Source organism: Sinohyriopsis cumingii, chromosome 7, assembly GCF_028554795.1.
Source record: "Sinohyriopsis cumingii isolate HCF-2022 chromosome 7, ASM2855479v2, whole genome shotgun sequence".
Lineage (NCBI taxonomy): Eukaryota > Metazoa > Mollusca > Bivalvia > Unionida > Unionidae > Sinohyriopsis > Sinohyriopsis cumingii.
In genome coordinates, this window is record NC_142967.1 from 11606388 (window position 1) to 11619034 (window position 12647).

General features: G+C 36.4%; 1 protein-coding gene across 2 annotated transcripts in view; it reads left to right on the forward strand.

The window, feature by feature from the left end:
• The window catches only part of LOC149794738 (UV-stimulated scaffold protein A-like), a 72234-nt gene that overhangs the window by 15501 nt on the left and 44086 nt on the right, over positions 1-12647 (forward strand). For both annotated transcript variants that reach the window (XM_089964355.1, XM_089964356.1), the window contains exons 5-6: positions 3138-3258; positions 7788-8815. In XM_089964355.1, the coding sequence (XP_089820481.1) occupies positions 3138-3258; positions 7788-8815 (1149 nt within the window). The remainder of the gene's footprint in view (positions 1-3137; positions 3259-7787; positions 8816-12647) is intronic.

The following is a 12647-nucleotide window of genomic DNA, read 5'->3' on the forward strand; positions in this document are numbered from 1 at the left end:
AGTGAGAAGCAATAATAGTACCGGATGAATAATCTGTTAACTAACTTGCAAAAATGCAGGGTTATTTTTAGTTTAATTGGAAAAATTTGATTGGAAAAATAATCCATGTCAGTGTGTGTACCCAGACAATGAAATCCCAGTCATGGGGTTACATTATTTATATCCCCACAAGGCTATACCTCGTGGGGAAACAAATAATGTAACCCTGTGACTGGGATTTCATTGTCTCAGTGCAAACCTCAACATAGATTCTCTTATCATTGTACAGTAGTCAAGTTCCTGGCTCAAAAATCAAGGTCATTAATAGGGTAAAGGTCACAAGATGGGAGTATTTTGTACCATTTGCAGTACTCTTGTTTTATTATTCATGAGGTTAATTTTCATTCTGTAATAACATATCATGTGTGTTCTGAAAGTGGGAAGTCAGATTATTTTAATGAATATAATTATTAAAAACTTGATAGATTTTATCATTGTTATAAATAATGTTTCATTTTTAATCTGATTAAAATTAAGAGATACTTATAACAATTAGAAATAACAGGCACAAGGTTGATGTTCTGATGGTCTTTGGAGTTCACAGTCAACTTATTTTTAATCAACTATAAAAAAAGTGTTGTATTTTATATTAGAGACAGTTATTGTTAAAAATGATTTTATAAGGTTGCTATAAAATTTAATTTGATTGTAGAATCAAAAAATCAGGGGAAACCATCATTGGATTGTTACTTCTCCTGAATGAAAAGTCATAGAAACAAAGGTTTCTCACCAAATGACTTCTTATAATTTCTGGTTGGTCCTAAATGAAAATTTTTCTTCTCAAAGTCAGTTTGGCCACCACAGCAGAAATTTTACTGCTGCTTCGCTTCGATGGTCTTGATGTTTGATTGGTTGTAAGTGAAAATAATGTTCTCACATCCAGCCACTATAGCAACCATCTTGAATACTTCTTATTGCCTTTAATCCAGAATGGAAAATCATATCATCATGGGGTTTTCACCTTGTATGCTGTCTAGTTTGTCTTAAATGAAAATTGTGCCAGCATGGTATCCAGTATGGCCACCACAGTGGCCATCATGAAAATCTTATCACTACACCTTTTTGGGTTTTCACTGAGATACTAATTATGATAACTAGTTGGTCCTGAATGAAAGTGGTGCTGATTTTACTTCAGATATGGCTGCCATAATGAACATATTAAATATTTTGTAACTAATTCTCCTGAATGAATGGTCATATTAACACAGGGTTTACACCAAAACTATCATAATGTTTTCTAGTTTGTCAAAAATGAAATTGTGCTAATTTTACATCCAACAAGATTGTCACGTTTGCTGATTTTGAAAATATTGTTGCTGAATCAAAAGAACTTTTTACACTCATCATTTATCTTCATTCCTGGAAATTCTGTTTGCACAGTAGAACATCAGTCCCTTCAAGGGACTCGTGTTTTTCTTATGGAACTCCAGGTTTTTCAGGTTGTTAGTCCTGGACTCCAACCTTTGAAATCTAGTGAGAATGCTGAATTTAGAATTTTTATTGTATGCTGCCATCCCAGACTTTCTAATTGCTTTCACTGCAATGACTTGACTTCTTTTTTTTAATACATTGTATCATATTTTTCAGTTGAATACTTAAAAGTAAAAATAAGTAATAAAATATTTCAGATAATTTCTTAATAAAAGAAATGCTTAATTTTTCAGAAGATAAAGTACTCTGTAAACTGTAAGAAGTAATATGGATATTTAAAAAATTTAGAGGGAACAAAATTGGCAGTATGGTATATCCCTACAGCAGCACTAAATTGATACAGAATTGTCACATTAAATAGGATATACCAGGGTAGGAAGGTAAGCCAAAATGGTTTAGAACTGTTCCATTTATAGAATGTACCAAGGTAGGAAGGTGAGTCAAAATGACTTAGGGCTGTCCTATTTAATAGGATGTACTGGGATAGGAAGGTGAGCCAAACTTATTTATAAGGTTGATGTTCTTATTCAGAAATACTCATTTATATTGGGCATCAAGGTATAAATCATGTAGTTTGGTTTTAGTTCTGAATTAAACATGCCTTCTGCCTAAGTGTTACTTTTAAATGGAATAGACCTTTGTTCATTTAAAATTTCAACCATAATTCAGTGCCAGTCATTTAAAACATTTATATTTGAAGAGTGAGAGTGTGCAGTTGAGTACAGTGCGTATATTCAAATTACTGATTAAATCATGTTGTTTATTTAAAACTTGTTAAAAATATCTTGCATTGTGTGGATCAGATTGTATCAGAATATATAAACATAATTGCTCCTCACTGTTAAAAAGTCTCTCTTTATAACACTGCCGTATGTATGACACTACCCTTTATATAATGCTATCCTTTATATAACACTGTCCTTGATATAACACTATTTTTTATATAACACTGACCTCAGTATAATGCTATCCTTCATGTAACACTGTCCTTTATATAACACTGTCCTTGGCATAACATTGTCCTTTATATAATGCTGTCCTTTATATAACTTGGATATAGACCCATTAATTGGCTTAATTTAGGTTTGTCATTGCTTCCCCTCTCTGTGTGTGTGATTTGGATTTTTAACGTAGCTTTAACATTTTTTTAGTCATATCGCTACGATGTCTGTAGTGTGACAGTTTATAGCGATGTCTAGCCAGACATGTAGCATGATGTTCCACCTAGTCACATTATCCTGACACCAGGCCATCCAGTCCTAACACTAACCTCATAATGCTGAGCGCCAAGTGAGGCAGCTGTTAGTCCCATTTTTGTAAATCTTTGGTATGACTCTGCCACAGATCAAACCCACGAACTCCTGCATCCAAGCTGGATGCTCTAACCACTAGGCCACCGGAGCTTCCCCTCTATTTTCACTTTCTTGGCTGATGAGAACCTAACTTGATGTGGCTTTGCATCATTTAATGCCCTGTTATCTATGGTTTTATGTACAGTTGTGCTTGTAGCATATCTCAACATAGGGTTACTTCACATATATCATATAGCACTCATTTTCCTCCAATTAATGCTATAATGAGGGAATGCTGTAATTTGTAATTTTTTTTTTTGTGTTTTGTTTTTTAGGGCTTTGCTGATTCAGGCCATGCTTTAATATTTGTTCCAGGTTGACTTTGATGACATCATGGCTCGAAGTGTAGCTGAAAGAAAAAGAGAAGAGGAAAAAGAAAGAAAATGGCAGGAAAATCTGAAAAGAAAAATGCTTATTGCATTGAAAGAAATGGAAGGTAAAATACATATATATGGAAGGTAAAATACTTGTATATGGAAATGGAAGGTAAAATACATGTATATGGAAATGGAAGTAATATACATGTATTTGGAAATGGAAGGTAATATACATGTATATGGAAATGGAAGGTAAAATACATCTATATGGAAATAGAAGGTAAAATACTTCAATATGGAAATGGAAGGTAATATACATGTATATGAAAATGGAAGGTAAAATACATGTATTTGGAAATGGAAAGTAAAATACATGTATATGGAAATGGAAGGTAAAATACCTAATGATTTTAAATATAAGATTTTGTCCTTATATTCCCATGGGAACTATGCCATTGATGAGATTTGCACATTTTCTTTTTAAAGAGATTTGAGGTTTGTTTTGAGTTTTGAAGTTATATTTTGGCAGATTGGCTTGCTGACAGTTACATTTCAGCAGATTTGCTTATTGTCAGTTGCGGCTGTTCCATTTAAACATACACTGTATCCTTAAAAGGCATTAAAAAAATAAATGCCATGGAATTCTGATTACTCATGAGTTCACATGAAAATGATTCAGATTCTAAATGGCATCTATAGGTGACTACTCCACATTAAAATGATTTCCCTGTGTCACAGGTTTGCACTTTATTGGAAAAGCCCTTAATTTCAGCAGGTTAGATTCATGTCTTCACACTGATAATTCATTTTATTTTCACAACATTAATATGCTTGAGCTGTTAAACATTTCATCAGAATTTTTGCTGATTCATATTATGATAATTCCTCCATCATTCCTACAGAACATAATCTTTCTGATCAGTCATTTCACATATTTGCTGTTGTACATGTATTTACCATTTATTAGCCTATGCAAGTGTCCAAGTAATTATTCTTTTGTTTTTGCTAAAATGCTGCATTCCCAAGCTCCTCTTTTACATTTTTGACTAAAACGATGCATTGAAATGCCCCTTTGTGACCTTTTGGAGTAAATTGCAGTATTTTCAAGCCCCTATGTGACCTTTTAGAAAAACAAAACTATTTCACAGTGATCTTGCTAGGAATTTCTTTTTCAGATGTTTCCTGGTCATAATAACATAGTAGTATGACCCACTGCCTTGCACATGCAGTCTCCCCACCACATATTTTGAGTGATCTCCCCTTCAATGAAGGGCATGGCATGAAATCACGTCTATAATTTTCTTACTTTGTTTTTGGACTGGTTGATACACTTAAGATTCTCATAGGGTGGACCTACAAGGGAACACCTGCCATACGCCACTGGATGTTCCCAATAGTTGAGATAAGACCTCAGTAAGAGGATTGAAGATGTTGAGATGATTTCAAGGCATGTGCTTGTGAAATGTGACCCTGTTTACATGCATTTTGAACTCTATACTAAAGAGGGTACCACAATTGATTTTTCCCAGTTGACAAGGAATGAAGTGGATTTGACAGGAAACAAGATCTGCATGCTTGGTCATTATTATAATTTACCAGTTGTCTTCAAAGAATGTCAGCTAGGTGATGTGGAGGTATTTGGTAATCATTTACACGGAGGTCGTTGGTAAACACTAACATGGAGGTTGATGGTAACCACTGATGTACAGGTGGCTCTGAAAAGCAAGACAACTTGGTCCATGATGCATGTGAAGATACCAAGACTGATGTTCAAACCAAAGTGAAGTGACAACTTGGCCCATGATGCATGTGAAGATACCAAGACTGATGTTCAAACCAAAGTGAAGTGACATCTTGGTCCATGATGCATGTGAAGATACCAAGACTGATGTTCAAACCAAAGTGAAGTGACAACTTGACCCATGATGCATGTGAAGATACCAAGACTGATGTTCAAACCAAAGTGAAGTGACAACTTGACCCATGATGCATGTGAAGATACCAAGACTGATGTTCAAACCAAAGTGAAGTGACAACTTGGCCCATGATGCATGTGAAGATACCAAGACTGATGTTCAAACCAAAGTGAAGTGACATCTTGGTCCATGATGCATGTGAAGATACCAAGACCGATGTTCAAACCAAAGTGAAGTGACAACTTGGCCCATGATGCATGTGAAGATACCAAGACTGATGTTCAAACCAAAGTGAAGTGACATCTTGGTCCATGATGCATGTGAAGATACCAAGACTGATGTTCAAACCAAAGTGAAGTGACATCTCGGTCCATGATGCATGTGAAGATACCAAGACTGATGTTCAAAGTGAAGTGACATCTTGGTCCATGATGCATGTGAAGATACCAAGACTGATGTTCAAACCAAAGTGAAGTGACATCTTGGTCCATGATGCATGTGAAGATACCAAGACTGATGTTCAAACCAAAGTGAAGTGACATCTCGGTCCATGATGCATGTGAAGATACCAAGACTGATGTTCAAACCAAAGTGAAGTGACATCTTGGTCCATGATGCATGTGAAGATACCAAGACTGATGTTCAAACCAAAGTGAAGTGACATCTTGGTCCATGATGCATGTGAAGATACCAAGACTGATGTTCAAACCAAAGTGAAGTGACATCTTGGTCCATGATGCATGTGAAGATACCAAGACTGATGTTCAAACCAAAGTGAAGTGACATCTTGGTCCATGATGCATGTGAAGATACCAAGACTGATGTTCAAACCAAAGTGAAGTGACATCTTGGTCCATGATGCATGTGAAGATACCAAGACTGATGTTCAAACCAAAGTGAAGTGACATCTTGGTCCATGATGCATGTGAAGATACCAAGACTGATGTTTAAACCAAAGTGAAGTGACATCTTGGTCCATGATGCATGTGAAGATACCAAGACTGATGTTCAAACCAAAGTGAAGTGACATCTTGGTCCATGATGCATGTGAAGATACCAAGACTGATGTTCAAACCAAAGTGAAGTGACATCTTGGTCCATGATGCATGTGAAGATACCAAGACTGATGTTCAAACCAAAGTGAAGTTCCCTGAACTGGTGTACCAACTCCTTGAATGCAAAACTCCCTTGTGAAAGGTGTTGACATCCCTTCTGTTTTGTTTTTTCTTCATTACAAACCATGATGCCAGAAAAGATTGAGAGCTGGATCAATAACCAGCTGAACAGTGCCATTCACCTTTGGCAGCAGTAAATGTCTGGGGCATATCTAACTGTTGAATTGCTGCAGGAAGTCCAATTAGTAAAGATCTCTTAAGGCATCTGTAATTAAGGAGAACCTCTTAAGGGAATAGTGGCACAGAATGTGGTTTGGAGGCCCTGCAAAATTACATGTATTGCCCATGAAACAGAGGTGCATTGACGCCTGTTACATTGGAAAGGTTGATTTTATGAGATGCATGATCATGGCATTATGGCTGCTTGGATCAACAGAAAGGGAAGAAATATCCATTAAAGATGAATAAAATAAGGTTTTACTGCTCATAAACCTAACAATAAAATCAGATTGTATTATTAACTGTTTATCAGTGTGCATATGGCATGGTTTAATCAGTGTCAATAGCACTAGTGTGATCATGAACAAGAGAATCATTAGTACAGACTTGTATACACAGCAGAAATCAGGGTGGATTGGCATCTTTTGTACATTAGTACAGACTTGTATACACATCAGAAATCAAGGTGGATTGGCATCTTTTGTACAAAACATGGCTGGCCTTGATGCTAGAACAGACTGTGAAATCAGTTAAATTCAGAATAGCTGTTTTTGAGAAAAGTTCATATCAGGGTATTTCTTTTGACAGCAACTGCCACTGCATTATGTGAATAAACATGATAAGTCTTTATGTGAGGATGTTCTCTGTCAAATTTGATCGGATTTTGTTGTAAGGCTTTTGAGTCATAGGACCATATTTCTTTGCTTTTCATGCTTTTAATGACTTTTTTTTACCGTGGGTATATGGTCAGTGTGTGTCTCACAACTTCAAGTGTACAGTCATGTGACTTTGTTTGCAGATCCATTTTATTTTTCACTAGATCATCTATCAAAAGTAGGTCATTGTTACCTTCATTTCATGCACTCATGACTTAGCTTTAGCTATTCCTTTTGGCCAGTTTCTTAATCAATCTTACTGGTGGAGTTGTGTACCTTTCTATAAATATTTTGTGTTGTGTATGATGCCATCATTCCAAACAGATGTCCTTGCTTCATTGACTTCTCTCTGCTGTTTATTTTTTAGATTTTTTTTCATCAATATATTGTGCATAATAAAGTACATTTCCAATTTAATAGAGACTTCTTTGTTTATATTACTCCATATATTACCTGCTCTGCTATATGCTGAAATTTCAGTACAAAATACTTTGTTAATTGTGCCACACCATGCAAGCTTTACTCTCAGTTTTATAATATGAAACCTTTATTATGAAGCAGTTGAAAAATAATTATATAGCAAACTTGGATTTTTATAGAGACTGGAGCAATTTGAATTTCATCAAATGTTACTGGTTGAATTATTGTACATGTGAGTTATGCTGTCTTCTGACATCTCATTAAGATATCAATTTCAAAAGCCATCAAAGCTAAAATGAAATATTGAAAATATTCATTGCAGATTCCATTCAGGATATCAACTTGTGTTTGCTGGAGGCAGAAAATTGCTTCCAGTTGCTTCTACCTTCACCTGATGAATTTTTCATCTCCAATATTTGCCTTCGAGATTTAGATTCTTCCAACAGGAAAGCACAAGTATCTTCAGCCAAGGAGAAAAGCTCGACTTCTGTCAACTCAGAGTTGGAACAGTCAGCAGATGCTAGATGTGGTGCTTCTAGTTTTAACACAGGAAATGGCTTGTCGTCCAATCAGCGGATTAATTCTGGCTCAGGTCAAGAAAGTAAAGCTGTGCCTGCAACTAACTCTGAGAAATCTGAAAAAGCTGTATTCTCTAAACATTTAAATGATACACATAGTAAGTTAAATAGTGTACATGAAAGTCATGGTGTACTTTTAGATGGTGAACAAGAAAATTCTTTCACTGAAGTAGACATAAATAGGTCACAATCAGATAGAAAAGAAAAAGAAGATAGTGCTTTTATTTTACAAGAGGAAAGAACAGATTATCAAAATAAGAAATTCGATCAATTTGAAATTAGTCCAGATTTTTCACAGAGTATTATAGCAAATAGTCAAAATAGTGATATAAAGGAATTAATTAGGACAGGTAAAGTTTGTGAGGTAGGTTTATCAGTTTCTTGTACAAACAGTGACGATACTAACAAAAAGGATGAGGTTGAACCAGATGTGCAGGGTTCTGAGTCATCTACTAAAGAGGAAGACAAGATGGATAAAAGTGTTCATAGTGGCAGTGGTGATGAAGATGACAATGAGTTGGACAGTTCTGATGATGACTCGGAGTATGTAGATGTTGGGAGGAATCCTCTCAGGACTGAATACAGAGAAAGAGGCAGCATGGTAAAGGAGCATGGACTTGGTTCTAGCAAGTATCAAATTTCCATACAAGTGGAACCTGCAGGGGTGAGTGTTAAGAAGAATGCTGACAACCAATTCATCATCCAGACACTTCAGGATCAGTACCGACTGATCTCCACCAAATTCCTACCAAACATCAAGAGGTGGATTCAGGCAAGTAGAACTTTTCATCAGGGAAACTAATATGATGTAGTTTGAAGAAAGGGATTGTGTATTCATTTATTTGACCATCAGATACATTACCTGATCAAATTAACCTTAGGATATTACCCTCTGCTACCTCTGAATCTAGCCCTCCCTGAACAACAAATAAATCTCTTTTGACATGTCCTGTTGACAAAGGGAAGTAACTCCTACAGATAAACTCCCCTTGTCTCTCATAAATGGCCCACCTGTATTCCAGAAGTTAGCAGTTTAAACTTTTGTATGCAACTTTGATCAGTGCCTCTAAAGAACCCATTACAGGGGTTCCCATGCTACTGGGAAATTGGGAAAAGTTGGTAGAAAGAATGGGTTTACTGCTGACCAGGAAAAGCCCTTTAATTTTGCAAATATTCATTGTAGTTGGAAAACCTGTGAAATTTTAGTTACCACTTAATCATCAAAATAATATGTAATTGAGCTGTAATTGAAATGATCATGAGTTTAATTTATTGAGTTTTTGCCAGATATTTTGGAGATTGTGGAACTATTCACTTAGTTGAGATTCAGTTGCTGTATAGATCATTTGGGTGCTTGCATATTTGCAGTCAGTCTTTGTGCTCAGGCAATCGGATTGTTCAGGTAGACTGGTTACTGTTTAGTCCACTCATATTTTATGTACAAGTTAAAAAGACCAGTCTAATGTTATACTGTAACAAGACATTGTCTGCAATGTGTGATCTAGGTAAATTAAAGCTTATCTTCCTCATTTCCCCATTTGATAAGTAAAGTTAATGAAAATACATTATGATAAATCTTTGCTTATTAATTCATAGTTCACACTGGGAACACAGTGTTAAACTTTGTCATATTTTGTAAACTTTGAGACCTCCTACTCACCTTTGTGGGGAATTTTATTTTCAGATCGTGCTAAAAAAAGCAGAAATCTGCTGACTATTAGAGTAATTTTCAATGCAGAATCCGATGCTTTGGGTGGCCTTGATAATGCATGTATGTAGATACAGTCCATGGTTGGATAAATTTGAAAGTAGATGTTAAAACACCAGCCAGACGTAAGATTTGCTCAGGAAAAACAAACATCCTCATGTCCTGACCACGTTAAAATTGACTAGTGAGGAAAATGTTACTTCTTACTCATCCCTGGGCAGAGCAGATGCGAATTCACACCTGGAAAATATCAATGTGCATTTTCTACCCGTAACAAGCTTTGATACCCAGTATTACTTAATAGCTGGCATACATCAATTATTGATTATTTTTACCTATTTTGCCCACTTGTTTTTGGTCCAGAACATGTCACAAAGGAATCAGACTTTGCTTTTTATACACATGGACTTGATTCTAAAATGGGTTCAAATCAGGAAAGTGTTATGTTCATAGAGAAGACAGCAGGATTAAAACTCTTCTAGTATCAAGCTTGCATTGGTGCCAGTATTGATTTGTAAGACTTGCAATAGGAGCCAGTATTGTTTAGTAAGACTTGCATTGGGAGCCAGTATTGTTTAGTAAGACTTGCATTGGGAATCAGTATTGATTAATAAGACTTGTATTGGGAATCAGTATGATTAGTAAGACTTGCATTGGGAATCAGTATTGATTAGTAAGACTTGTATTGGGAATCAGTATGATTAGTAAGACTTGTATTGAGAATCAGTATTGATTAGTATATGTGTGTGATTTGGATATTTTTAACATAGCTTTAACAATTTTTCAGTCATATCACTACGATGTCTGCAGTATGACAGTTTATGGTGATGTCTAGCACTGGGGCATCATGCCGCAGACATGTAGCATGATGTCCCACCCAGTCACATTATCCTGACACCAGTCCGACCAGTCCTAACACTAACCTCTTAATGCTGAGCACCAAGGAAGGCAGCTGTTAATACCATTTTTGTAAGTCTTTGGTATGACTCGGCCTGGGATTGAACCCATGACCTCCCGCATCCGAGGTGGATACTCTAAGCACTAAGACTTGCATTGGGAGCCAGTATTGTTTAGTGTGACTTGCACTGGGAGCCAGTATTGTTTAGTAAGACTTTGGTTGGGTGTCAATATTGTTTAGTTAGACTTGCATTGGGAGCCAGTATTGTTTAGTAAGACTTTGGTTGGGTGTCAGTATTGTTTAGTAAGACTTGCATTGGGAACAAGTATTGTTTAGTGTGACTTGCATTGGGAGCCAGTATTGTTTAGTAAGACTTGCATTGGGAGCCAGTATTGTTTAGTACAATAACATTGAGTGCTAGTATTTTTTTTATAAGACTTGTGTTGGATACTAGTACTGTTTAGGAAGACTTGCATTGGGTGCTAATATTGATTAGTAGGAGCATGAATATTGTATTGGTAAGTGTACTGTGTTGAGTAAGGTGATGACAGGGATGAATATCAATTGCATTTCACTCATCCCAAAGAGGAGTGCTTTGGAAACAGTTTAAGAGGACCTGCAAATGTGGACTTTTTACATACAAATAATTCAGTCCATCTTTTTACTTTCTCATAAGAATCTTAAAAACTCTGTCAGTTGGCATACTAGAGAAGGGATGATCATTGACAGAAAGATCACAGGTAATTTCAAACAACAGCATTAACCTTTTCTTGACTAGGCAAGTTAATAGCAGCCATATGCCCCTAATTTCTGCTGGTAGGCCAGGATGGAGGAAGAGAAAGCAAGGTTTCTCTGGAGAGAAGCTTGCTGCCACAATTAATAATTTGCCATCCTTCAAGCCAGCAAGTTATTTTGGAGGGGCTCCAGAAAACATTCATCCAGCTGTCTCCGATTTTGTCATCTCCCATCATGACAGTAATCACAAATGATCCCATGAAGGCAGATGTTATATAGAAGGAGACATAACTTTTGCTTGTAAAGTGGGCAGTGGTTTCATTCTGGACATTTTCTGGTTTGTGAAAACCAATAAAAAAAAAATGAACAACTGAGATCTTTTATTGACTCAAGTTGATTCAATCAATTTGTTACTGCCTCAAAGTTCAGGATGGATGACATGTGAAGAGAAGTGGAAGCTTTTCAGCAACTTGTGCCATGTTAATGACATCACACTACTCAGCCTCCATTCCCCATCTGTTTAACTTCTTTCTTTTCCTCATTGAAGACAAGAATCTAGTCCCAATCATAATCATTGGAAACAGTTATGTGATTTCAGACACATTCAGATAATCATACAAGTGACAATATTGGTTGCACCAAGGACCAGTCTGACATCAAGGACCATTCTGACACCAAGGACCATTCTGACTTGTCTTCTAACTGACTTCTTGACATGGCTCAACTCTTAAAGTTTGAGCCCCTGCCTTACACCTCATTGAAACAGTTATCATACAAGACTTGCTTCTTGATAGTACTAGTGACAGCTTGCGGGGTGAGTAAATTGCATATGCTTTCTGTGGATCCAAACTTCATGCAGTTTTGTTCAAATGGTGCAGTCATACTAATAACACAACCTGGTTTCATTTCTAAAGACAGGTTATCATTAGACAAGCAGCAAAGAGCTATCCTCTTTCTCTGCTCAATCTATCCACTGAGAAACTTGAAGATGCAAGATCCAGTATGGAGATGCTATCAGAGGCACATGGTGAATGTTTGTGATATCTGCATAAGGCTTTTCCTATCAGATAAGGCAGGAAAGCAAGACATACCCCACAAGCACTGGGCACTTGGTTAAATGGAGTTATTAGATTGGCATACGTTGAACTCGGGATCAGGTACAACTGATGAAGGCTTTGGATTACAAAATATAAGTGATTTCCATGAGCCTGGTCAATTCGAGACACAGTAGTGTTAATTGACTGGCGTACTCAGTATACTTTC